The sequence below is a fragment of the Ochotona curzoniae genome, unplaced genomic scaffold, assembly GCF_017591425.1.
Source record: "Ochotona curzoniae isolate NIBS_2020 unplaced genomic scaffold, NIBS_Ocur_1.0 scaffold_3835, whole genome shotgun sequence".
Taxonomy (NCBI): Eukaryota; Metazoa; Chordata; class Mammalia; order Lagomorpha; family Ochotonidae; genus Ochotona; species Ochotona curzoniae.
In genome coordinates, this window is record NW_024467114.1 from 3,092,947 (window position 1) to 3,115,246 (window position 22,300).

General features: G+C 57.2%; 2 protein-coding genes and 2 non-coding genes across 6 annotated transcripts; all 4 read left to right on the forward strand.

Annotated features, from left to right (window-relative positions):
• Positions 1 to 5,878: 5,878 nt before the first annotated feature.
• On the forward strand, positions 5,879 to 10,518 carry LOC121145582 (WAP four-disulfide core domain protein 5-like). The gene is made up of 5 exons (XM_040964498.1): positions 5,879 to 6,007; positions 6,424 to 6,561; positions 6,904 to 7,115; positions 9,942 to 10,191; positions 10,430 to 10,518. Exons 1-5 carry the CDS (start codon positions 5,926 to 5,928, stop codon positions 10,516 to 10,518), a joined length of 771 nt encoding a protein of 256 aa, XP_040820432.1. The 5' UTR covers positions 5,879 to 5,925.
• Positions 10,140 to 16,456, forward strand: TBRG4 (transforming growth factor beta regulator 4). Of its 3 annotated transcripts, none has more exons than XM_040964871.1 (11): positions 10,140 to 10,183; positions 11,667 to 12,127; positions 13,018 to 13,341; positions 13,852 to 14,023; positions 14,238 to 14,395; positions 14,700 to 14,810; positions 14,941 to 15,085; positions 15,238 to 15,483; positions 15,605 to 15,716; positions 15,869 to 15,983; positions 16,176 to 16,456. In XM_040964871.1, exons 2-11 carry the CDS (start codon positions 11,714 to 11,716, stop codon positions 16,275 to 16,277), a joined length of 1,899 nt encoding a protein of 632 aa, XP_040820805.1. In that variant the 5' UTR covers positions 10,140 to 10,183; positions 11,667 to 11,713; the 3' UTR covers positions 16,278 to 16,456. The 3 variants fall into 3 exon arrangements, with proteins under 3 accessions (XP_040820805.1, XP_040820804.1, XP_040820806.1); XM_040964870.1 differs by having other exon boundaries at positions 10,159 to 10,183; positions 11,394 to 12,127; XM_040964872.1 differs by lacking the exons at positions 10,140 to 10,183; positions 13,852 to 14,023; positions 14,238 to 14,395 and having other exon boundaries at positions 11,020 to 12,127.
• LOC121145968 lies at positions 13,566 to 13,701 on the forward strand. The gene has a single exon (XR_005882125.1). It is a non-coding gene; the product is annotated as a small nucleolar RNA SNORA5 (small nucleolar RNA).
• Positions 14,048 to 14,180, forward strand: LOC121145967. The gene has a single exon (XR_005882124.1). It is a non-coding gene; the product is annotated as a small nucleolar RNA SNORA5 (small nucleolar RNA).
• Positions 16,457 to 22,300: the final 5,844 nt, after the last annotated feature.

Here is a 22,300-nt window from a genome sequence, read left to right on the forward strand (position 1 = left end):
CTGGGGGCTCAGGGTGAAGGCTTGGGGCTGGAGTTCTGGGTGAGGGCTAGGGGTTGGAGCTTGGGGTGGGAGCTGGGGGTGGGGCTGGAGGTGGGGGCTGGAGGCTGCAAACTGAGACAGCAAGAGTCTGAACTCTCCCGTGGAATGGAAGTGGTCAGCTGCTGTCAGCTGCCTGTGTGCTGTGTTCCGGCCACTGTCCACATCCAGGTTCACATCCAGAGGCTTAGCTCCAGTGTCCTAGGGCCGCTCGCCCTTCTCGCCAGTACGTGTGTCCGGCCAAAGCTGCTCAAGTCCGCGTACAGGTGGCCTCGGCAGACCCAGTAGCCCAAGCCCGCCCGCCAAGTTCATCCTCAGGCTGGTTCCCGGGCTGGAAATAGCCTTGGGGTCAATGTGAAGTGGAATCTCTGCCCCATGCCCACCCCACTCCTGTCCCTTTCTGCCTCTCTTCTGGCTCTCTGATGCCACAAAGTTTGGAAGCTGCCCTCCTTCAGCCTGGTGAGCATCGCCCAAGAAGACTGAGCGCAAGCAAGGCCAGGAGCCACTGGACACATGGCCAGACCACACCTGGGAGCAGGACCTCATCCACCAATCACCACGCCTGCCTGAGTCATGAGGTCCCTCTATGCAGGCTACGCCATAACTGACCACCAGGCGACACCATAACTGACCACCAGGCTACGCCATAACTGACCACCAGGCGACGCCATAACTGACCACCAGGCTACGCCATAACTGACCACCAGGCTACACCATAACTGACCACCAGGCGACGCCATAACCCCTGTGACTGTAGCATCCCTCTTTGCTGCCTTCACTCCCAACTTAGGACTACTCAGTGAAAGCCAGTCACGTCCCCTAACCAGCCCCAGGAATCCTCCAACGCCATATCTCATCCACATGCACCCTGCGTCCTAAACCCTCATGCACCTGCACCCCAGGACACAGGCCAGCATTAGCCCATCTGTTCCAGCCATCTCCCTGCTGGGACATCCAACCCACACTGCAGGTGACAGAGGTGAAGGTCTCGGGATTGGCAGCAGCCTCCCCCAGAGCCCCAAAGCAGGTACAGCCAATGTGCCCAGGGACAGGGTGAGGGGCTAAGGGTCAGACCCCCCAACACACACCCAGGGTCATGACATGTCACAAAGCCACAGCAATCACCAAAAAACAGGGCTAAGATGGGAAGCAATCCAATTGGTCCTCCCAGCCAACCCACAGGACGAAGCGGGCCAGTGTAGTCCAGAGGCCCCCAGGTCTGGGTCAGTCTCACGGCCCCATCTATTCTGGCACACAAAGCTACCAGGATGGGGAGGAATCAGGACATCTGGGAAGAAGAGGGGCCGTAGGCAGGGCCTTGAGGGGCCAAGGAACATGCCCCAGGGCGGAAGCTGAACCCCAAGGCCCCACGGGGGCTGGGGAGCCCAAGGCATGTACTCATTCCTGGAACCTCTGGCATCTTCACCTCGCCCGGGGCTCTGAGCAGAGCCATGCACCTGCCCTGAACATCTTGTCCCGCCAGCACAAGAGGCCCGCCCCTGCCCCCCAGTCGTACAGAGCATGTGTATCCCTTCCTGGTTACTGTGCAGCCCCTGGGTCCTGGGGCCAGGCACCTCTGGGCAGACAGGGCAGGGGGCTCTTTGGGCAAGGCTCATGTGGCAGCCTAGAGGGGACGTGGTTACAACAGCGTGGACCACAGTGGAGTGACTCTTCCGATCAGTGCCCACAGTGCTTTTGAAAGTCCAGGAGGTGAGGGCAAGCTCCCAAGAGGGACATGCGGGGACCACAACCCCACCATCCACTCAAGGCTGCCTATGCCCCATCCATGAGGGAGGTGCTGCATGCCCATGGCAGAGGCCCACACAGTGGGCAACATGTGGTGATAAGCTGGCACGACCTCAGCTGTCCCTAGGATGTGGCCTTCTTTGTGGGGCAGCCACATCCCCTGCAACACATGTGCCTCATTTTCCCAATCAGGAAAAAAACGTATATATGGACTGCAGCCTGCAGGAAGTTGCCAGACCCCAAGGCCCCTTCATGGCTGTGGCCCATCCCATGGGGGCCACCCAACAGCCTTTGGATGCCGTGGGACAGGTACACACCAGACATCATGCAGACTCCCAAGAAACAGCTCCATCCAGGACACTGACCAGGCTCCAAAGTCAGCCAATAGCACGTGCACCCTTCCTGGAGGTGGGAGGCGGGACCTGCTGGAGGTCCCGCCACTCGCCCTCCTTCCAGCCACTTGGCCTGAGGTCCTCAAGGCCCTCCTGGGCTCCACCCTTGAGTACTGGGACACCTTGACCAGAACGGGCAAGGGTAGGGTCCAGTGCAGGTGGAAAGTTTGTGTTGGACAGAGCAAGGAGAACCATGCAGAAGGGCGCATGATGCCATCCTCTGGCCTCGCCCTCCCTGCCCTCTCCCGCCTGTCCCCTCCTGCCCACCCGTGAGCACCCACAGACCAAAGAGTTTCCAGAGACCAGATTTCATGATCAGCAAGAGGGATGAGCAGTAGGGGTATCCTGGCTGCCAGGTCCTGCCTCCTGCAGAAATGGACAGCAGACAAGATAATCAACAAGCTAATAGGGTCCACAGTGATCAGACAAGCAGTTAAGGGGGCTGCAGCAGTGGCTGGCACCACAGCTCTCTTCCTGGGCAGCAGCCTGAGAGGGCCACTGGAGCAGAAAACCCAAGACAGTAGCACAAGGCATCAGGAGAGAGAGGAGTTGGGCTATGCAGGGCATTGAAGTGGGCACTGGGCCGGATGCTGGCCAGAGAGATACCAGGCCAACTGGAGCGCCAGGGACACAACCCTACGCACAGAATAGCAGTCGTTTTACAGGAAGGAGAATTTTCCTTTTCAGAAATAAATCTGTACGGGCAAAGACCAACAGCACCCAGGCGCCAGCTCAGTCCCCAGACACCCACAACAGCTGCAGCTGGGCCCATGGGGTGTCCACCTGGCGACAGGGACCAGAGCCTGACACCCCACTGCTGTCTCCCAGGGTACACCACAGGAAGCTGAGGCAGAGCCGGGACTGGCACCCAAGCACTCCTCTAAAATGTGACAGTGTCACTTCTCCAAACACCTGTCCCCAGACGTCCATGGAGTGATGACAGCAGTAGAGGAGAGAGGAGGCCAAGGGAGTGTTCACACCTCCGAGATGTGAGGACCAGCACGTGCAGTGGCAGCCTCACAGGCCTGGCGCTGTACTTGAGGTTCAGGCTGGCATCCAAAGGGCGGCTGCTGACAAAGCGTGAGGGGCTTCATGCCACCGATGAGTGTGCAACCACGTGGGCCTAAGCAGGCCTGCCCACTCTGCTACACAGTCCCCACAAGCACGTGTACGTGTGTGGAGGACAGAGCATGCCCAGAGAGCCACCACACATGCATGCCCCGCATATGCACCCAGGGGCTTGAGGGGTCGCAGGGAGTCCCGGCTGGACAAGGCTCTGAGTCACAGCAGGACACAGAGGCTTTCTGAGAACCATGGCTTCTGGAAACCTTGGGCCACCAAGGAGCAACGGCCTGCCCGTCCCCAGCAGCAGCTGCACAGAAAGGGGAGGGCCACTGTCCGCACAAAGCGAGTGTGCAGATGAGCAGAGGGAGGGGCCGCCACACGTCCCCAGGGGCTTGGACACCATCCCACCCTTCAGCAGGTGAATGTGCCCACAGCGTGTGCCAGCCAAGGAAGAGGGTGAACCCACACACTGGGGTGAGGTGTAATTCTGTTTACAACGGGTGCTGGGAATCGGCGAGTCCCTGGACTGTGGGTCGCCAGGGGCTGAGGGCAAAGGAAGTAGGCAGTGGCTGCTCGTGAAGAGGAGGCATTTCTCTGGGGAACAGAAGTGCCCTGGGGTTGGACAGAAGAGGCCGTGGCTCTCCCTACTTGGGACGAGTCCTACCAACCCTGACCTGGGCATCCTGGGGGCAAAATGTGCCTTGACATAAAAAGAAACAACACAGCTTTGCTTCCTCACTGCTGTGAAAGTCCACCAGAAACGAGTGACCGTGGGACACGAAGCCAACCCCCGGGGTGGCCATGTCGCTGGGCTCAGTGTCTTTACAGAGGGTAAGGGGAGTCCCATCTGAAGCAAGCAGACAAATGGGTCATTGAGTGCAAGAAGCTGCTTAAGAGGAAACGGACTCCTCAGAACAAGACCAAGTCCAACAATAAGACGGAAGAAATGGGGGGAATAAGTGGAAGGAAACAAGTTGGGCTGGTTCTGTGCCCATCTGCACTGCCCCACACATGTGCCCCTGCAAGGCACAAGCCCAGCCCACACCCCTCGCCCCATCTGTACAGGAGCTGGAAGCTCTTGGGTTTTATATATGTGTGATTGTCACTCGTCAATTAGAACCAAAATTCTCAAGTTAAACATATGCTCTTGGGTTTGCATTTACTCTGGCACTGTGCAATGTGAATGACCTGATAAGGCACAAGTTTTAGTTCACTTTTGATGATCAATTCGCTTAGTTAAAACAGAGTGACAGAGCGGGAAGGGGTAGGGGTGGAGGGAATCTTCCAGGTGCACTTACTCCCTGGATGCACACAACACCCAGAGTTGGGCCAGGCCAGAGCAGGGGCTCCATCCAGGCCTGCCACGAGAGTGGTAGGAGCCCAACACCTGGCACCAGCCCCTGCAGTTTTCCCAGGTGCATCAGGCGGCAGTTGGAACAGAAGCAGAGCAGCCAGGACTCGAACCAGCCCTCCAACATGGGATGCCAGCTTATCCCACTGTGCCACACCAGCCCCCAAGACTCATGTCAAATGAGTGATGTGAAATTTTCGTTTCCATTTACTGAGGTTAATTCATTGTAAAAAGGCACCATGACAAGTGTGACGTCCAGAGACGAAAGAAAGGGCAGAGGGAAATCCTCTATATTTTAGTTCCTTTGTGCATACTTTTTCCTCTTTGTTGAACATGGAGCCCCAAAACTGTACCTGTGAGCAGCGATGGGAGCTGCTGCAAGGAGCACCTGAGGATCTGGTAGGTGCCACAGAAAAGGGGTCTAGGTGAGGCTGTGTGCCGGGTGTGGTCTGCTCTGACTTGGCACCCAGCATCTCAGTGAGAAGGAGTGGGATTGCCCAGCCCAACAATGCACGGCTCAGGTGGGCAGGAGCAGCCAGGCTCCACCAGTGGGGACGACGGCCATGCCACGGGCCCCCTCTACTCTGGTGACCTCGCTCCCAGGAAGCGGGACAGCCCCAGGAGACATTTTACAGACTTGGAGCCAAGCATGTCCCTAGGTAGCTCTCTGCAGCTCCATTGCTCAGGAGCCCACACAGCAGTCCCCATGCCTTGAGACGCAGAGGGTGCTTTCATGCAGGCAGGCGTGCATGTGGCACCGGGCCTCCTCACAGCACAGCTCTGTGCCCACATTCAAGGGTCCACAGCTGGCCAGGAATGTGGCCACCCTCGCTCTGTGGCACCGAAGGGCCCTTCTCGAAGAGGACTTCACCCCGCTCTCATGCCTGCCTCCTCCATGGATAGCAAGCAATAGCAGCAGAGCCTCCTCACCAGGACAGCCCTGAACCTGCTCTCTGCCCCCTGGGCTGCTCCAGGCACCCTGGAAGGGAAGGCTATGCCACACAGGGCACAACGGCTGGGTTCCTCCCTCCTCCTCCTACCCTGAATCTCCCTCAAGTCTCCTAACACTACGTTCAACACGGAAAGAAAGGGCACCCTTGCTGGGGACTGTTTGTTGCTATTGTTGCTCCGTTTGGAACCGTGACCCCCTAACCTGGCACAGCCTCCCCACACACCCTAGGAGGAAGCAGCATGGCCTAGTTGGCACCTCGCCAGCTCAGTCAGCTCCCAGGCTCCTCCCCCGGCCCCAAACTTTATAAGCATCCCAGGGCCCCAGAACACCATCCGACACCTGCCTGCTGCCCAGCGTCCACCTGCCACCTGCCGCCTGCTACCATGCGCTGTCTTATTATCCTGGCCCTGGGCCTGCTCGCCCTGGAGGCAGCCCTCGCCCTGACCCCTGAATTCAAGGCTCCAGGTAGGCCCAGCTGCCCTCTTCTCTCCGAGACACATTCAGCAGCCCCCCACCTACATCCCTTGTCCATTTGTCTGACCAGACTCCACTCCAGGCTCCCAGCCCTGGTGGTTTGGGGGCAGAACAACGGAGGAGGCTCATCCCTTGGCAGGGGGTCCAGGATAGCAGTCACAGCCTTGTTCCCACACCAGGGAGGCCAGGAGCTGCAGGGCCAAGGTGATCGCCTCTGGCCAGGGAATGGCTGTCCACCTCCACAGCATGCCCATGACCTTGCACAGCTGGCTCCATTTGCTTGCGTTCTGGGCTCATGGTCTGCCTTCCTCCTGAGAAGTGGCTGCTGAGGCTGGACTCCCCGTTCCGTCCTTACCGTCCTCTGATAGCGAGTGCCCACTAACGTGTGCAACCCGTCCTGTGCACAGTGCAGGCCATGTGTCCTGAGCCTACATCCTCTGAGGAGACGAACTGCACCCCAAATTGTCACAACGACGAAGATTGCCCAGGCAATACCATGTGCTGCCCCAGTGCCTGCGGCCCCTCCTGCAGACCCCCCATCATTGGTGAGGCTGCTGGGGCCACCCTGGGCTGCGTGCAGGCTTCTGGGAGCCCATATACCCGCAACTTCACATAGCAAGTCCCGTCCATCTGCCACAGACTCCTGTGCCCTGAACAGGCCACCCCAACGGGTCTCTGAGGACCCTGGGATGCCACAAGTGTGTGGGGGGCAAGGGGGTGCTCCAAGACCAATAAGACAAAGGCCTCAGACACATGTGACTTCAGTCCCCCTGCCCCAGGTTCAGCTTTCCAAAGTGGGGTTTCCGAGGTCCCGGACAGGGAGGCAGCCATGAGTCTGTTGGAAGAGGGCAGAAAGGGCCCGAGTAATGAAGCCTGTCTCTCCCCAGTCCCTGTCACCAAGATCGGCCGCTGCCCCTGGGTACAGGCACCTCTATTCCCCCACCTGTGCATAGAGAAGGACACGTGCAACAACGATAACCAGTGCAGCAACAAGAAGAAATGCTGCTTCAGCCGCTGTGCCATGCGATGCATGGACCCTGTCATAGGTGAGAGTACTGGCCCCGAGTTCCGGACCAGCTTCAAGCTAGGAACCCAAGGCGTTAGCCACCAGCCTGTGGCCCGCAGATGCTGGGATGGAGGGCACGGGGGGGGGGGGGGGGGAGGTTCCTGAGCAGTGGGCATGAACTGCGGGGGACGCTGACCCTCCCCTCCCCATCTCTCTTCTCCTGCAGGGGGCCCTCTCTAGTGAGGAAACTACCCCACGAACCCGTGGTGGCAGCAAGTGGCGGGCCAGGAGCAGCTCAGCTACGCCATCTCAGAGAGTGTGTGACACATCCCACCCGCTGCTAATAAAATCACTCGGCTTCAGGCTCTGTCTGCGTGTCTGTCTAACCTAGGGGCCTGAAGGAGGGAGCTGAAAGGGTCTTGCCACTGGGAGCTGCTGAAAGTAGGTGACCCTCAGTGGTGGCACGTGTGGACAAATGGACAACAAGGCAAGATCAGCCAGGGGTCAACCTGGTGGCACCTGTGGACCAAGTAGAGAGCTCCCTGCCCAGCTGCAGGACCAGCACTGGTAGGTCTTGGTGCTGTGGCAGGGGAGGGATGGGCAGGGACTGCCCCCTCAATCAGCACTGCATGGTGCCTCCCCAGGGCACCAGCTGGGCACCCTACAGCTCTTGGCCACTTCTGCCCCCAGCTGTGTGTCCGATCCAACGGGCGAGGGGCTCAGTCCCACCAGCCTACACCCACCCACACTCCCGCCTCACTCAGCTGTGAAGGCAAGGATGCCCACAGTCTCAGATTTTTCAAGATCCACTCACAGGATCCCCATAAGCACCTGGTACACAGTCAGGCATCCCATCACCCAGAAGAGATTGAGAGTAGCCCAAGGAGAGACACAGAAGGTGAGGTGGGGGGCACACAGTGTGTCCGTCCCCAGGCCACAGAAGGCCAACCTCCCACAACACAGCAATGCGGTCGCCTGAATGACTGGGAGCCCCCAAGTCTTAGTGTCAGATTTTCTGGAAGCTCCATTACAGAGCCAAGATGAATTTAACCATCAGCCAGACAAGGGATTTCTGGGAGGCAGGGGAGGGGCTTCAGCCCCCACCGGAAGAGCTGCCTGCTTGCACCGTGACTGGCAGGTGCTGCACTCTAGAAGGCCCCAAAACTGCCCACCCTCTGTGTGGATGCTGGGGCCTGGCTGAGGCCAGTTGACATCACAGCAGAGACTTCCTCCAAGGTCTCACACCAACGTGGGTATAACGAGAATTGTAGTAGGAATAAGGAGTGTAGTAGGGATGTGTTACTGACTGAGAACTTCCTGACAACAGGGACAGGATGGATAACATCCTGTTTCAAGGTGAAGCAAACAGAATTATCCTTGGAAACACCCACCTGACCATGATGTAAAAAGTCTTAAAAAAAAGTCTGTGCCAGGGCCCAGGGCCGTGGCCTAGTGGCTAAAGTCCTTACCTTGAACGCACAGAGATCCATATGGGCACTGGTTCTAATCCCAGTGGCCCCGCTTCCTATCCAGCTCCTTGCTTGTGGCCTGGGAAAGCAGTTGAGGACAGCCCGGCCCAAAGCCTTGGGACCCTGCACCCATGTGGGAGACCTGGACGAAGTTCCTGGCTCCTGGCTTTAGATCGGCTCAGTGACAGCCATTACAGTCATTTGGGAAGTGAGTCATTGTATGGAAGATCTTTCTCTGTCTCTTCTCCTCTCTGTGTATCTGACTTTGCAATAAAAATAAATAAATCTTTTTTTTTAAAAAAAAAAGCCTGTCCCACCCTTTATGACTGCTTCTGTATAAACAAGGGGACAGCTTTCTTGCACGTCCATTACGGTCATGAAATCGTAGCGGTCCATTTCATTTCTCTCTACGCCTCCTCCACACACCCTTCTCCAGCTCCAAACTCAAACTCGGCTGTGGCTGGCCTCCAGCAGGAGTTGCGTGGAGTAAGGGGCTGAGCTCAACCAAACCACCACCCAGTGGGAGAGGCAATCAAGACATTTTCAAGACACGCCCTTACATTGCTTCTGTTGGAGGACAGAGCTGGAAAAGAAGGTGCAGGAGGCAGAAAGCAAAAACGCTAGCAATGACGCCTTTGGGGTCACACAGGGTAGCAGCTCCAGGCAGCTTGGAGCAGAGGAAGGCAGCTCAGGGAGAGATTTCTCCAGTCTAGGTTAAAATGGTGGTGCATCTGGCAGGTCTGGAGAAAGCTGTGCAAATTTGCGATGACAGTCAACTACTGCTTCAGTGTGGGCCCCAAGAGACCAAAGCCCAAAGGAGTCGCTTGTGTCAAAGGCCACACAGCCACGTTGCAAGCAAGCCAGCTTCCCCTGCCCAGGCAGAACCCAGCTTACCTATGTCGGCCTAATACGGAAGTTCCCCGGCTATAACCCCTACAATCACCGTCCTCTTACTGCACCTTCTTCCAAAACCGTCCACCTGCAGAGCCCACAGGAAGTGCTCACTGTGCTTTAGTGTGTGTGCACATAAAATTCAGAACAACATCGAGTGTACACATTATAGGTTATACATAATGGAGGCCACCTTGCATCATGAATTACGATCCTAACTAAACTTGGGAGGCAACTAGTCAAAGACTTCAGGTACTAGTTGCGATAAGCACATGGGATCTTAAAAAAGGGGAGGAAAAGGACCAAGTCCGTGGGAAACAAGACTCTACAGAAACGGAAATTCCTTAAGCCCATGTGCAGACTTTGGGATGACTGGGTCACCCAGAACTTTAAGTCACCAGACCACGCCTGAGGACCCAGAATCCAGAATTGCATCCGGGGCTCCACGCGGCGCCCCCGAGTCCGTGTGAGCTCCACGTGGCCACCCTAGCCAACACCACACCGGGCCCACGCAGCCCGGGGGCGGGGGAGCCCTGGCCCACCCCTGAGAACCGCCTAGCGAACTCCGCATTTGGACGACCTGCCGCCCGGAGAAGACCGCCACCTCCAGTCCGCCATCTGGGCTCCTGACCACAGCCCTTTCCGTGCTCCCCACGCTCCCTCCAAGACCTGCTCCCTCGGCCAAAATGGCGACGGCAGGAGCAGGGCGGCGCCCGGCGGGCCCCGCTTCCGGCGGCCTCCTGATGACGTCGTGGGCGCGCCGCGCGGCGAGCCCGGGGACAGAGCGGGCGCCGCATGGAGGTCAGCGGGTGAGCTTTCGGCGTGGGGCTGGCGCCGCGGGCAGGAGCGGCTGCCGAGCGTGATTCCTGGGGCCCCGGAGCCGAGGTTGGGGAGGCGCTGTGGTTCCTGGGGGGGTGCGCGGGGCCCGGGCAGAGGCGGGCTGGGGTCCGCGGCCTGGCCTGCAGGCACCGCTGCCCCGTGGGCCCTCCTTGTGGCGAGCGGACGTGTTTGGTTGAGTCTTGGCCTTGGTGCCGGCCTGAACCCCAGCCCAGCTTCCGGACCTGGCGTCCCCGCCCGACTGGGACGGTTCTGCGACGCGTCTCCCTGGGCCCCGCTGCCGGCAAAGTCCCCGATGAGGCGACCTGCAGAGATGGGTGCCTTTCCACCCGGGGTGGGGGAGGGCGAGGTGATAGGCCCCCGTAGCTCCTTTTTTTTTTTAAGTAGATATATATATATATATATATATTTTTTTTTTTTTTTTGGAAAGATAGAGGGAAGGCTTTCCATCTGCTGATTCACTCCTCAAATGGCTGCAACAGCCTGAGCTGAGCTGATCCGAAGCCTAGAGTCCCCTGGATAGGTGTGGGGTCCCAAAGCTTTGGGCCATCCTTCGCTGTTACTCCCAGGCCATTAAGCAGAGAGCTGGATGGGAAGTGGAGCAGCCGGGACTCAAACTGGGCCCATGGAGGATCCCTGTGTTTGCAAGGACCGGGGGATTAGTCAGTTGAGCCACCATGCCCCTCCCCCAGCACGTTCTACGGTTGGAGTGAAGGTGCAGACCCTTTTGAAAGGGGACTGTGTTATGGAGAGCTGCTTTATATATACATTTATTTATATGTATGTATATATGAATTTATTGGGAAGATCTTGCACATGCACGTGCCAGTTCACACCCCAAATGTCCACAGTCTTGGGACTAGGTAAGGGGCAGGGTGAAGCCAGGAGGCCGAAGCTCTATGCAGGTGTCTCTCATGACTGCAAGACTCAGCACTGGGGCCTTCTTGGGGCACTTTCCCAGGCTGGTTAGCAGGGCACTGGACTGGAAGTGGAGAAGGCAGCTGCTGGCCCCTGAAGTGCTCAGCGTGACGTTTAGGGAAGGGGCATTGAGTCAGTTCGGAGGCATGAGCCGCCTCTGTGCGGTACTCGGCACCCACGTTTGTGTTAAAACAGACGCACTTGACCTGTGTCCCTGGGCTTTCCCAGCTCCTTCTGACACACGGGTCTTCCCCAGGTTAGCTGTGCGCCCACAGGTCTCTGGTACTGCCCGTAAGGACTCCTGGCCAGGAGGGGTGGACTACCTGGTGGACTGGAGGGCCCCTCCCGAGCTTGCCAGCAGCCCTGTGCCCTTGGCTGTGTTCTGAGATGCTTGCCTTGGGAGCCAGTGGCCAGTGCACGCAGACAGGATTGAGCTGCTCTTCCGGAGGGTGAGGCTGCGGCTTTGCGCTGCATGCTTCCTGGCTGAGGGCCTGATGCACACACAGCCGTTTCTCCTTGTTTCCTTCAGAGCTTGGGAGTCGCTGGCCAGGCGTCCTCCCAGCCTCCCGGACCGCCATGGCTTCCCGCCTGGTGAAAGAGTGTGCCTGCCTCCTGAGAGAAGTGGCTCGCTTTGCCCCCGCCATGGCCCCAGTAAGCCGGCCGAGGCTCGCGGCGCTGGCCCAGAGGCCCCTGACCTCTTCAGCCACCTCTCCCAGCTCCCGGCTCCCAGGCTCCCTGAAAGAGCTTCTGGAGAGGGAACAGGTGTTCACGCCCTACCCCAAGCCCACGGAGGTGGACCAGTGCATCGAGAAGGCCACCCGGCCGGAGCAGCTACTAGAACTACTGGACAGCGGTCACAATTTGCACCACAACCACGCAGCCATCATGCTCATTCGCCTCACGCGCCTGCTGGCTGAGAAGCCAAAGCATAGGGCCTCACTACAGCAGGATGCCCGCTTCCAGCAACTTCTGCAGCTGGTCAGCAGCCAGGTGGGTGTGGAGAGGGTGGCAGGCAGGACCCGGAGTCTGTGTCTGTCCTGACAAAGCCCTAGGTGTCTCCAGGTGCACAGGGACACACATCTCCTTGACAAGCATGGGGTAAAGGGTGCCCCGGGCTTGAGCCAGCTGTGCCACCTACAGAGGCAGAACGTGGAGAGCTGGCAGGTTGTTCATGTGATACCGCAGGCAGTGCTTGTCCACCAGGGCCAGCTCCACTGTGACAAGGGCTCTTTCCTGGGCACCTCCTTGGCTACCGGCTATTGGCCCCACAGTGGGCCATGGCAGCTGCCTGGCACAGGGAGAGTGTAGTCAGCAGGCTGCTTCCTTTGGAGTTTTCTGCCCTAGTTCAGGTGTGTGTGCCAAGGTCACAGAAACATGCTCCTTTAGCGTCTAAATTCAGATGCTGTGATTCTAGTTGGTATTGAACATTGTACATTGAAACCCAAGACTAAGGCAGTAACAAAGTGGAAGCCAGGGATCGCCTAGTTCTCAGAGCACAGCCCTGTGTGCCCAGCTCAGCTCCTGCAGCAGAGGGCCAGCAGCCACGGAAGGTAAGTGACGCTGCCTCACGTCCATCTCTTGTGAGGATGGCCCAGGCCCTGACATGCACCTTGGCCTCCCCAGTGGGCACCAGTAGTGAGGTGTAGGGACAGGCTTTGGGCCCAGAACTACCCTGGACCTGGGGGAGAAGGGCAGGGTGCTGTTTGCTGTGCTTGCTGCACTGGGCAGGATGTGGGGCTGCCAGGCCAGGATAGGAGCTGGGCACCCGGCCTTGTAGAGCAGGGTGGGAGCCAACTGTCCTCTGAGGGGTACTCACACACAACAGGAAATGGGGCTCCAGGGAGCCACTGGTGATGGGGTTTTGTCACTACTCTGTACAGATAACCTTGGTCTGGCATGGGACCCTGGTGAGGCTGCTGCGGAGCCTGTATGCACTGGCACTGCCCGAAGCATCCCGGGAGCTGCGCTCTGTGGAGCAGGAGGTACGCTGGCGCCTGCGAAGGCTCAAGTACAAACACCTGGCCTTCCTGGCCGAAACCTGCGCCACCTCCATGCAGGAGCAGCAGTCGCAGGAGCTGCTGGCCGAACTGCTCACGCACCTGGAGAGGCGCTGGACAGAGCTGGACGATGGCCGTACGCTGGCGACCCTGATGTTGAAGGCTGGCCACCTTTCGGGCTCACTGATGAACCGCCTGGAAGACAAGGTAGGGGCCGATGCGCCAGGCCTCTGGCCTGTGCCCTGCCAGGGGGCAGTCCTGAGCTGTGGGGGTCCTGGGAGCTTATCTCCATAGCCTGTGGCATCACGCAGGCTGATGGAGAGCTCCAGGCCGCAGTGGCAGGCCCACACTGTTGCTCTGAAATTCCCTGTGCACGTGGCCCTGAGGAGGCACAGCGGGTGTCCCAGCCGACCCTGCTCCCCCTCCCCTGCCGCAGCCAAGTCAAATTCAGCCCTCGTGCTGTTGTGGTGAGGGCTGGCCCAGATGGCTGCCACAGCAAGCTGCAGTTCATGGGCCCCAGGCCCCCCACCCGCTGGGGCCTGGGGATAAATTTCCCTGCAGACAAAATTCTAGACCTGGGGCGGGCAGGAGGCTGGCCTTGCAAAGGTGGGCCCGTGTCGGTCAGCTCAGGCCCAGTTGCTGTCTCACAGGGGCTGCACTGGACAGGAGCCCTGCCCCAGGCCATCAAGCTGACCCCTGCGCGGCTGTGGTTGACAGTGCCTGGAGCTGGTGGAACAGTTTGGCCCTGAAGAGATGCGGAGGGTGCTGCTGGCGCTGGCGGCGCAGGGCCGGCGGTCATTGCCACTGCTGCGGGCCATCTCCTACCATCTCGTGCAGAAGCCCTTTCCGCTGACGAAAAGTGTGCTCCTGGACCTGACCTACGCCTATGGTGAGGGGCCCCCCAGGGCACACCTGCAGCTGTGTCAAATTCGGCACCTGCCCACTCATGGCAGGTGCCGGCCCAGAAGGCTGCCACAGAAACCTGTGACTCATGGGCCCTGCTCCCCGGCACTGGGGCTCAGGGATAAGTTTGGTCACAGACATGGAGCCTGTGGGCCCAAGGCCGATGCAGCTCTGAGCCTGTGCTCTGTCCTGTCCCAAAGGCAAGCTGAGCTTCCACCAGACCCAGGTAGCCCAGCGCCTGGCTGCCGACCTGCTGCCACTGCTGCCCAGCCTGACGCCTGCCGAGGTAGCCCGCTGCGCCAAGTCCTTCACCTTCCTCAAGTGGCTCAACCTGCCCCTGTTCGAGGCTTTTGTCCAGGTGAGCTCAGAGCTGGTTCCATGGGGACAGGAGCTGGTAAACTGGGAAGTTGACGTGGGAGATGCACCCACATGGTGTCAGGACCCAGTTCTGGGTTTTTTCTGGGCCACATGTGAGCAGGTTCGTCTCACAGCAGGGCCTGGGAGAGCACACGTGAGGCTGGAGTCTACTCCAAAGCCTCCTGACCTGGCATGTCTTTGTAGTGACCACTCTGAGCCACCTGCGCTTGTCAGGGACTATTTCGGCAGGGGGCGGCTCCTGGCTGGGCGCTCATCCTGTCCTTTGCTGTCTCCGACCGGCCCAGCACATCCTGAACAGAGCCCAGGACGTCACCCTGCCCCACCTGTGCAACGTAGTGCTGGCCTTTGCGCACCTAAACTTCCGCCCAGAGCAGGAAGAGAAGTTCTTCAGCCTGGTACGAACTCAGGCCCAGTCCCTGTCCTCACCCCTTTTGTTGGCTGCCGGCTGATGAATGCTCTCCCTGGGCAGACTGGCGGGGCTTGCCAAGGCAGCCGGCCTCTCCACTGTAGTGCTGTGTCCACCAGGTGCATGAGAAGCTAGGGCCGGCATTGGTGAGCCTGGAGCCAGCACTGCAGGTGGATCTGGTGTGGGCTCTGTGTGTGCTGCAGCAGGCACAGGAAGCCCAGCTGAGAGCTGTCCTCGATCCAGGGTTCCACACCCCACTTCTAGGTGAGCGCCCTCAGCGGGGAAGGCGGCATGGCCACCCAGCTGCAGCCATCCACACCTATGGCCTCCCGACCAAGAGCCCTGGGTGGGGCAGGGGTCGCTGCTGACCCCAGCGCCCACCCCAGCTCTGCCTCCCCCTTGCACTTCCTTCCCAGAGACCACATCTCCTAAGGGTCAGAGCACCTTCCAGAAGCTGCTGCACATCAATGCCACTGCCCGCCTAGAGCACCCTGGGTATACAGGCCCCCTCCTGCCAGCCTCTGCTGTGGCCGCCCAGCCCCCAGCCCCTGACCAGAAGGTGACCCCCCTGCAAAGGGAGCTGCCAGAGACACTGAAGGGGCTGCTGGGCAGTGCCGACCGAGGCAGCTTCGCAGTGGCCACGCAGTACGGCTGGGTGCTCGGTGAGGGCACCCCCTGGCCTCAGTGCCCAAATCGAAATGGATCCCCACCCTGGGTTCTCTTCCCACCAGGGGGCAGGGGCAGGGCCCTGTTCACAGCGTGCTCACCATGTCCCTTCTTCAGACGCAGAGGTGCTGTTGGACGCTGACGGCCAGTTCCTGCCCCTCAGAGACTTTGTGGCACCTCACCTCACCCAGCCAGCGGGGAACCAGCCCTTGCCTGAGGGGGCCAAGAGGTAAGGACCCCCAGCCCCGGTGGTCGCTCAGGTACAAGCCACAGCACCCCGCAGCTCTGGGGCCAGGCCAGCATGGCCCTCATACGCTGTGTCTGACTCTCACAAGGACTAGAGGGCCAGCGCTCAGTAGCTACCCTTCCCCCGCCCGCCAGGCTCGCCTTCCTGAGGTGGGAGTTTCCCAGCTTCAGCAGCCGGAGCAAGGACCTCATGGGCCGCTCCGCCCTGGCCCGGCGCCACGTGCTGGCCGCGGGCTTCCTCGTGGTCGATGTGAGTACCCGCAGGTGCTGGCCGCTGCGCAGGGGCCGGTTGGGCCCACTCGGGCCGTGCCTCAGTGCCTCGGTCAGGGCTGCAGCCTTCCTGTGAACAGTCATTTGTCATCCAGAAGTCTTCCCTGAGCCCCAGGGACCTGGGCAGGGATGCAGAACAAGACAGGTACCCACATGGCCATCCCTTCTTCAGGTCCCCTACTACGAGTGGCTGGAGCTCAAGTCTGAGTGGCAGAAGGGTGCCTACCTCAAAGACAAGATGCGTAAAGTGGTAGCTGAGGAGCTGGCCAAGTGACCATCCATCCATCAGTAGGACTGCATGCCCAGGCCTGGTTCTGGGCATCTGGTGGCAAGAGGTGGCTCCCTTGAAGAGGAGAAACCACCCCTGCACTAGACTTGGCCTGGGCAGGGGTGATCAGCAGCTCTGGGGGAGATGGGGCCCTTGTGTGTAATAAATCAATTCTGCTCTCACCATCGAAGACTCCAGGTTTTGTCACCACTCCCCTGCCCCTTGTCTGCTTGAGGTCCAGGGCATGGCTGACAGCTGTGGGATCAGGATGTAAGGCAGCCCCTACCACCTGGCTGCTTCGGGCTTGCATCCCCACAAGCCAGCCATGGGCCAGGTTCCTGCACTCAGTCCCCAGATCGCTGAAGCTTGGAGGAGCTTCCAGGGAATGCTGTCAGTGTATGACCCCAGACCCAGGGGTGCTCACCTTTGCTACAGGGACGGGGGAAGGAGCCTCAGCTGCTCTGCACTTGGTGGGTGGACCGGCCCTGATGGCTGGCTGACACCGTGGACGTGAGCAGGTTGTCGTGGTCAGGTGTGGCCACCCCAGCAAGTGCTCTTGTCCCAGGCTGACAGGCCTCAGGGGAGCTTTGCTGGGCCCTCCTAGACCTAGACACCACTGAGCACTGCCTGCCAGCCTGGCAGAATGAGAAAGAATATTCCAGAATGGGATGTCGGTTCCTGGCCATGGCCTGGTTCTTGGTGGACATGGCCAAGGAGCTTGCTAGCTACCGTGGGAAGATCCGTGTGTGTGTGTGTGTGTGTGTGTGTTAGAGAGAGAGGAAATAAAGGCTGTTTGCCATTCAGCATCAACTGCTTTTATTCTGGGATAATTGCAGGTTCCCTTGCAGTTGGAAGGATTGCTTCCTGGGTTTACCTCCTGGCAGCTCAGAGATGCAAAGTCACACTCAAGCATTGAGTACATGGGCATCCTTGCGGGACCCCTTGGCCTGCCCCTGCTTCCCTCCCCTCCCTTGTCTGCCCCGGGGCAGTCAGGTGAGCTCTGTGTCCACTGTCATGCACCGAGGGTGGTTGTTGGGAGCCTGGGCTGCCACTTTGACAGAAAGGCTTTGAAGAAATGACTGTTGGGGCTGGCTGCACTGAGCACCCTGCTTACTCCCTGGACCCTTGAGAGCCGTCCGGGTAGAACCCTCAAGCCTGTTCAGGGCTCTGTTCCAGGTCAGAGCTCCTGGAGCGCATGCCAGGCTGTGTGCCAGGGTGCTGTGAATAGCCACCTACAGTGCCTGTTGAGGTAAGGGCAAATTACATGGAGTCACTAAATTTTTTTAGTTTCTTAGTTGCTATTTATTTTGAACCTTTGGAAGGCAGAGATCTGCCATACACTGGATCACTCCCCAGGAACGGCCAGGCTGGAGGAGGAGCCTGGAGTTCACACCACAGCTCCCACAAGGGTGGCCACGTCTCCTGTGCTTCCAAGGGCGTAGCAGCTAGCACTGCGAGCCCAGCAAGGGCTGCAGCCCAGGGCCGGGGACAGGTGTGGAATAGCCGCCTCTACTCAGTGAGAAGTGATTTGCATCTGTTTTTGTGAGGTTTGCCTTAGGCCTGCATTTCACTTAGATTGCTTCTTCATGGGTTTGAGAGTTTTGTGTATTCTGAGTGTCAGTTCTCTGCCATAAGCTGTGCAAGTGCTTGCTGCCACCAAGAGGCCATCCTTCCTGGGCACCAACTTTCTCAAGGCCCAGAGACAGCTCAGCTTAATGGTTTACACTTTGGGAGCCCCAGAACTTTGCCCAACCCTGGCCTGGGCCTGCAAGTGTTAGAGTGCTGTGAGCATAGCGTGCTTGCACTGGCAGTCCCACAAGAATCTCCTGGGACATCTGTGCCATGGATCCAAGTTCTCTGCCCCTCCTAGGAACACTTTTTTTTTTTTTAAGATTTATTTATTTTTATTGGAAAGGCAGATGTACAGAGAGAAAGATCCTCCATCCGATGATCCACTCCCCAAGTGACCAAGTGGACGGTGCTGCGCCAACCCGAAGCCAGGAGCCAGGAACTTCTTTCCGGGTCTCCCGTACGGGTGCAGGGTCCCAAGGCTTTGGCCTATCCTTGACTGCTTTCCCAGGCCACAACAGGGAGCTGGATGGGACGCGGGGTCTCCAGGACCAGAACCGACGCCCATATGGGATCCCAGCACATTCAAGGCAAGGACTTTAACCATTATGCGATCATGCTGGACCCTAGAAACACATTCTTGAGACCCATAGTTAAAAAGTGACCTACTGTCAGGTATAGTGAAGAGTCCTGCATTTGGCATAAAGATCTAGGCCAGTCTGACACTTTTCCCTCTTGATACACTGACAGCAACTTGCCTCCTCACCTTCAACACTCCAGGATCCCATATGGGCACCAGTTCTAATCCTGGCAGCCCCACTTCCCATCCAGCTCCCTGCTTGTGGCCTGGGAAAGCTGTTGAGGGTGGCCCAAAGCCTTGGGACCCTGCACCCATGTGGTACCAAAAGAGCCTCCTTGTTCCTGGCTTCAGGTCAGCTCAGCTCCAGCAGTAGCCGCAACTTGGGGAGTGAGTCAAAAACAGAATATCTTCCTCTCTATATATCTGACTTCCCAGTAAAAAATAAAATCTTTAGAGCCCGGCGTGATAGTATAGTGGTTAAAGTCCTCGCCTTCCATGTGCCGGGATTCCGGCAACCCTGCTTTCCATCTAGCTCCCTGCTTGTGGCCCAGGAAAGCAGTCGAGGATGACCCAAAGCCTTGGAACCCCCCGTGGGGATCCTCCTATGTGTACCCGCGTGGGAGATCCAGAAGAATTTCCTGGCTTCGGATCGGCATAGCATCGGCCGTTGAGCTCACTTGGAGAGTGAATCATCAGATGGAAGATCTTCCTCTCTGTAAATCTGACATTGCAATAAAAATAAATAAATCTTAGAAAAGGAGGGCCCGGCGGCGTGGCCTAGCAGCTGAAGTCCTCACCTTGAACGTGCTGGGATCCCATATGGGCACCGGGTTCTAATCCCAGCAGCTCTGTTCCCATCCAGCTCCCTGCCTGTGGCCTGGGAAGGCAGTTGAGGATGGCCCAAAGCCTTGGGACCCTGCACCTGTGTGGGAGACCCAGAAGTTGTTCTTGAATCCTGGCTTTGGATCGGCATAGCATCGGCCATTGCGCTCACTTGGGGAGTGAATCATCGGACGGAAGATCTTCCTCTCTGTCTCTCCTCCTCTGTGTATATCTGACTTTCCAATAAATAAATAAATCTTTAAAATATATATATTATATATTTATAATATTATAAACATAGATATTATAATTAAATTTTTATCTTAATTATTTGGTAATTTAATAATTTGTAGTTTATGGTAATTTTAATAAGTTATTTTATTATATGATATTAAGATATTATAAATATATAATGTGTTTATAATAGGTAAGTGTTATATAATATAAATATAAATTAGATTATAGATTTTATATATATATAAAATAAAAAGAAAAAAAGGAAAATTTTTTAAAACTAATGTTAACCATTGGGTTTTAGTTTGCCCGAGCTAGATGCAGTCAACACCACAATTAGCTTTCAGATTGTAGCCACCCTACCTCTCTGCCATCTCCCCTCTCCCTCAACAAACCTCAGTATTTGTTGATCTCCCTCTTCAGAAGGTCCAACCAGACTGCACTTCCTGTGGCCTGCTGCTCTCAGCTCATCTTAGCCTTAGCCATGCCTGAGTAATCATTACACTGCTGCAACAGATGCAGTTATTTGAAATGGCCAGAGCTGAGCTGATCTGAAGCCAGGAGCTTCTTCCAGATCAGCCACACACGCGCAGGGTCCTTCAGCCTTGGACCATCCTCTACTGTTTTCCCAGGGCGCAAGCAGGGAGCTAGAAGGGAAGAACAGCCAGGACACACACTGGCACCCATAGGGGACTCAGGTGCATGCAAGGCAAGGAATTTAGTCACAGGCTACCATGCTGTGGCCAAGAATAATCTCTCCTTTGGTTCACTCCCCCAAGTGCTCACAATGGAGCCAGGAATCCAGTCCAGTCTCCCAGGCAGGTGGCAGAAACCCAACAGCTTGAGCCATCACCTGCTGCTTCACAGGGTGCACATCAGCAGAGAGCTGAAGATTGCAATGAGAGAATGTCCATGAAAGCAGCAGCAGCAGGACTGGGGCCCAGGCCGGGAACTCTGCCCACTAGCCCTGTGCTTGGCGAGTGCCCTCGGGTAGCCTACTGCACCCACGGGCTGGCAGGGAGTGTGTTGTTTCATCCCCTACCTTCAGAGGCTCTCTGTGGGTTTCCATGATCGCGTTCTGAGCCGAGTGTGCTGTGGGTAGCCTGGGCTACTCCAGGTCTGGCACCCTGGTGTGCAGCCTGGGCTTCTGCCTGCAGCACCAGCACCCCATATAGGTGCCAATTCAAGTCCAAGTTGCTCCATTTCTAATCCAGTTCCCTGCTTATGGCCTGGAAAGACAGTCCAGGATGAATCAAGTCCTTGGGCACAAACAGAAAACCCCAAGGAAGCTCCTGGCTTCAGACTGGCTCAGCTCGGCTATGACAGCCATTTGGGGAATGAACTAGTAGATAGAAACTATTTTTCTCTCCTCTCTCTGTTACTTTGCCTTTGAAAAACAAACAAAATGAGTATTTAAAATAAGTAAATAAGCTCATATTTTATGGCTCAAAATTTTGCCTCTCTTGAGCAACAATCCAATGGTATCTTCAAAATACGACTTTTGCTGCTACTGGGTGAAGTGGTTTTTATATATGACGGTTAGCTGCTTGTTTATTTGCTTTCTTTTAAAAAATTAGCTACTTTTACTTGAAAGCAAATTTAGAGGAGATAAAGATCTTCCATCTGTTGGTTCACTCTCAGATGGCCACAACAGCTGGAGCTGAGCCAGTCTGAAGCCAGGAACCAAGAGCTTCTTCTAGGTCTCCCACGTGGGTGTAGGGTCCCAAGGCCACAAGCAGAGAGCTGGGTCAGAAGTGGAGAAGCTGGGACTCGAACTGGTGCTAATGTGGGATGCTGGTATCAGAAGTGGTAGCTTAATCCATTGTGTCACTGGCCCCCATCACTGAACCTGCAATGAATCTGTTGTGACCAACATGTATTTCGATCTGTTTCCCTCCATTCTACCAGACACTGCCTTTTCTCTGTTCTGCCTGTTTCCATATGTTACAGCAAGTCTGCCCTTTGTGTTACAGCTTCTGATTCCCACTGTGTCTCTCTCCTGTCAGCTCTCTGTCTTGCCTGATGTACAATGTGTTCGGATATGTCACGCCCCACTTAGCAGTCATTCTGGTTATTAAAAACACGGGGTTGCCGTGGTTTGCACTAGTGTTTGGTCCACACTAGCAGGTTGTGTGAGCCACCTCACTCCAGTCCCGTTCACTGTCCTACTTTTTTTTTTTTTAATTGGAGAGGCAGATATACAAAGAAAAGGAGAGAAAGATCTGTCCACTGGTTCACAGCCAGAACTAAACCACTTTGAAACCAGGAGCCAGGAGCTTCTTCTGGGTCTCCCACACAGGTGCAGGATCCCAAGGCCTTGGGCGGTGCTCTCCACTGCTTTCTCAGGCCACAAGCATGGAGCTGGAAAGGAAGATGAGCCAGGAGATGAACCAGCATCTGTATAGGATCCCGCTGCATACAAGGCAAGGATTTAGCCACTAGTCATCTGCACCAGGCCCTCCCTCTCCTACTTCTAAATCTTTCTCAGTAGCAAGTGATGCCCAGACAGTTTCGTGTTTTAACCCCCACATCCATGTCAGAAAACACATGAGCAGAGGCTTCCCATTGCGTTCACGCATGCTGTCTCACTTCCTGTCCGCTGAGGGATTCCTCCCTGTCCTTCTCTAACACAGAGCTGCAGGTGGCCAGTCCCTCCGCCCTCCACACCTGACACTGCCGCCCCGCCCCTCCCCAACTCCTGGCAAGGACACCTGCTCTTGGCTCTAGGGCCCTCTCGCCATGCCTGCCCCTGGAGGCCTCTGGGTTACGAATGGGGATGGGACCCAGGTCCAGGAGGAAGGCAGCTGCTTCTCACCCACCTCCT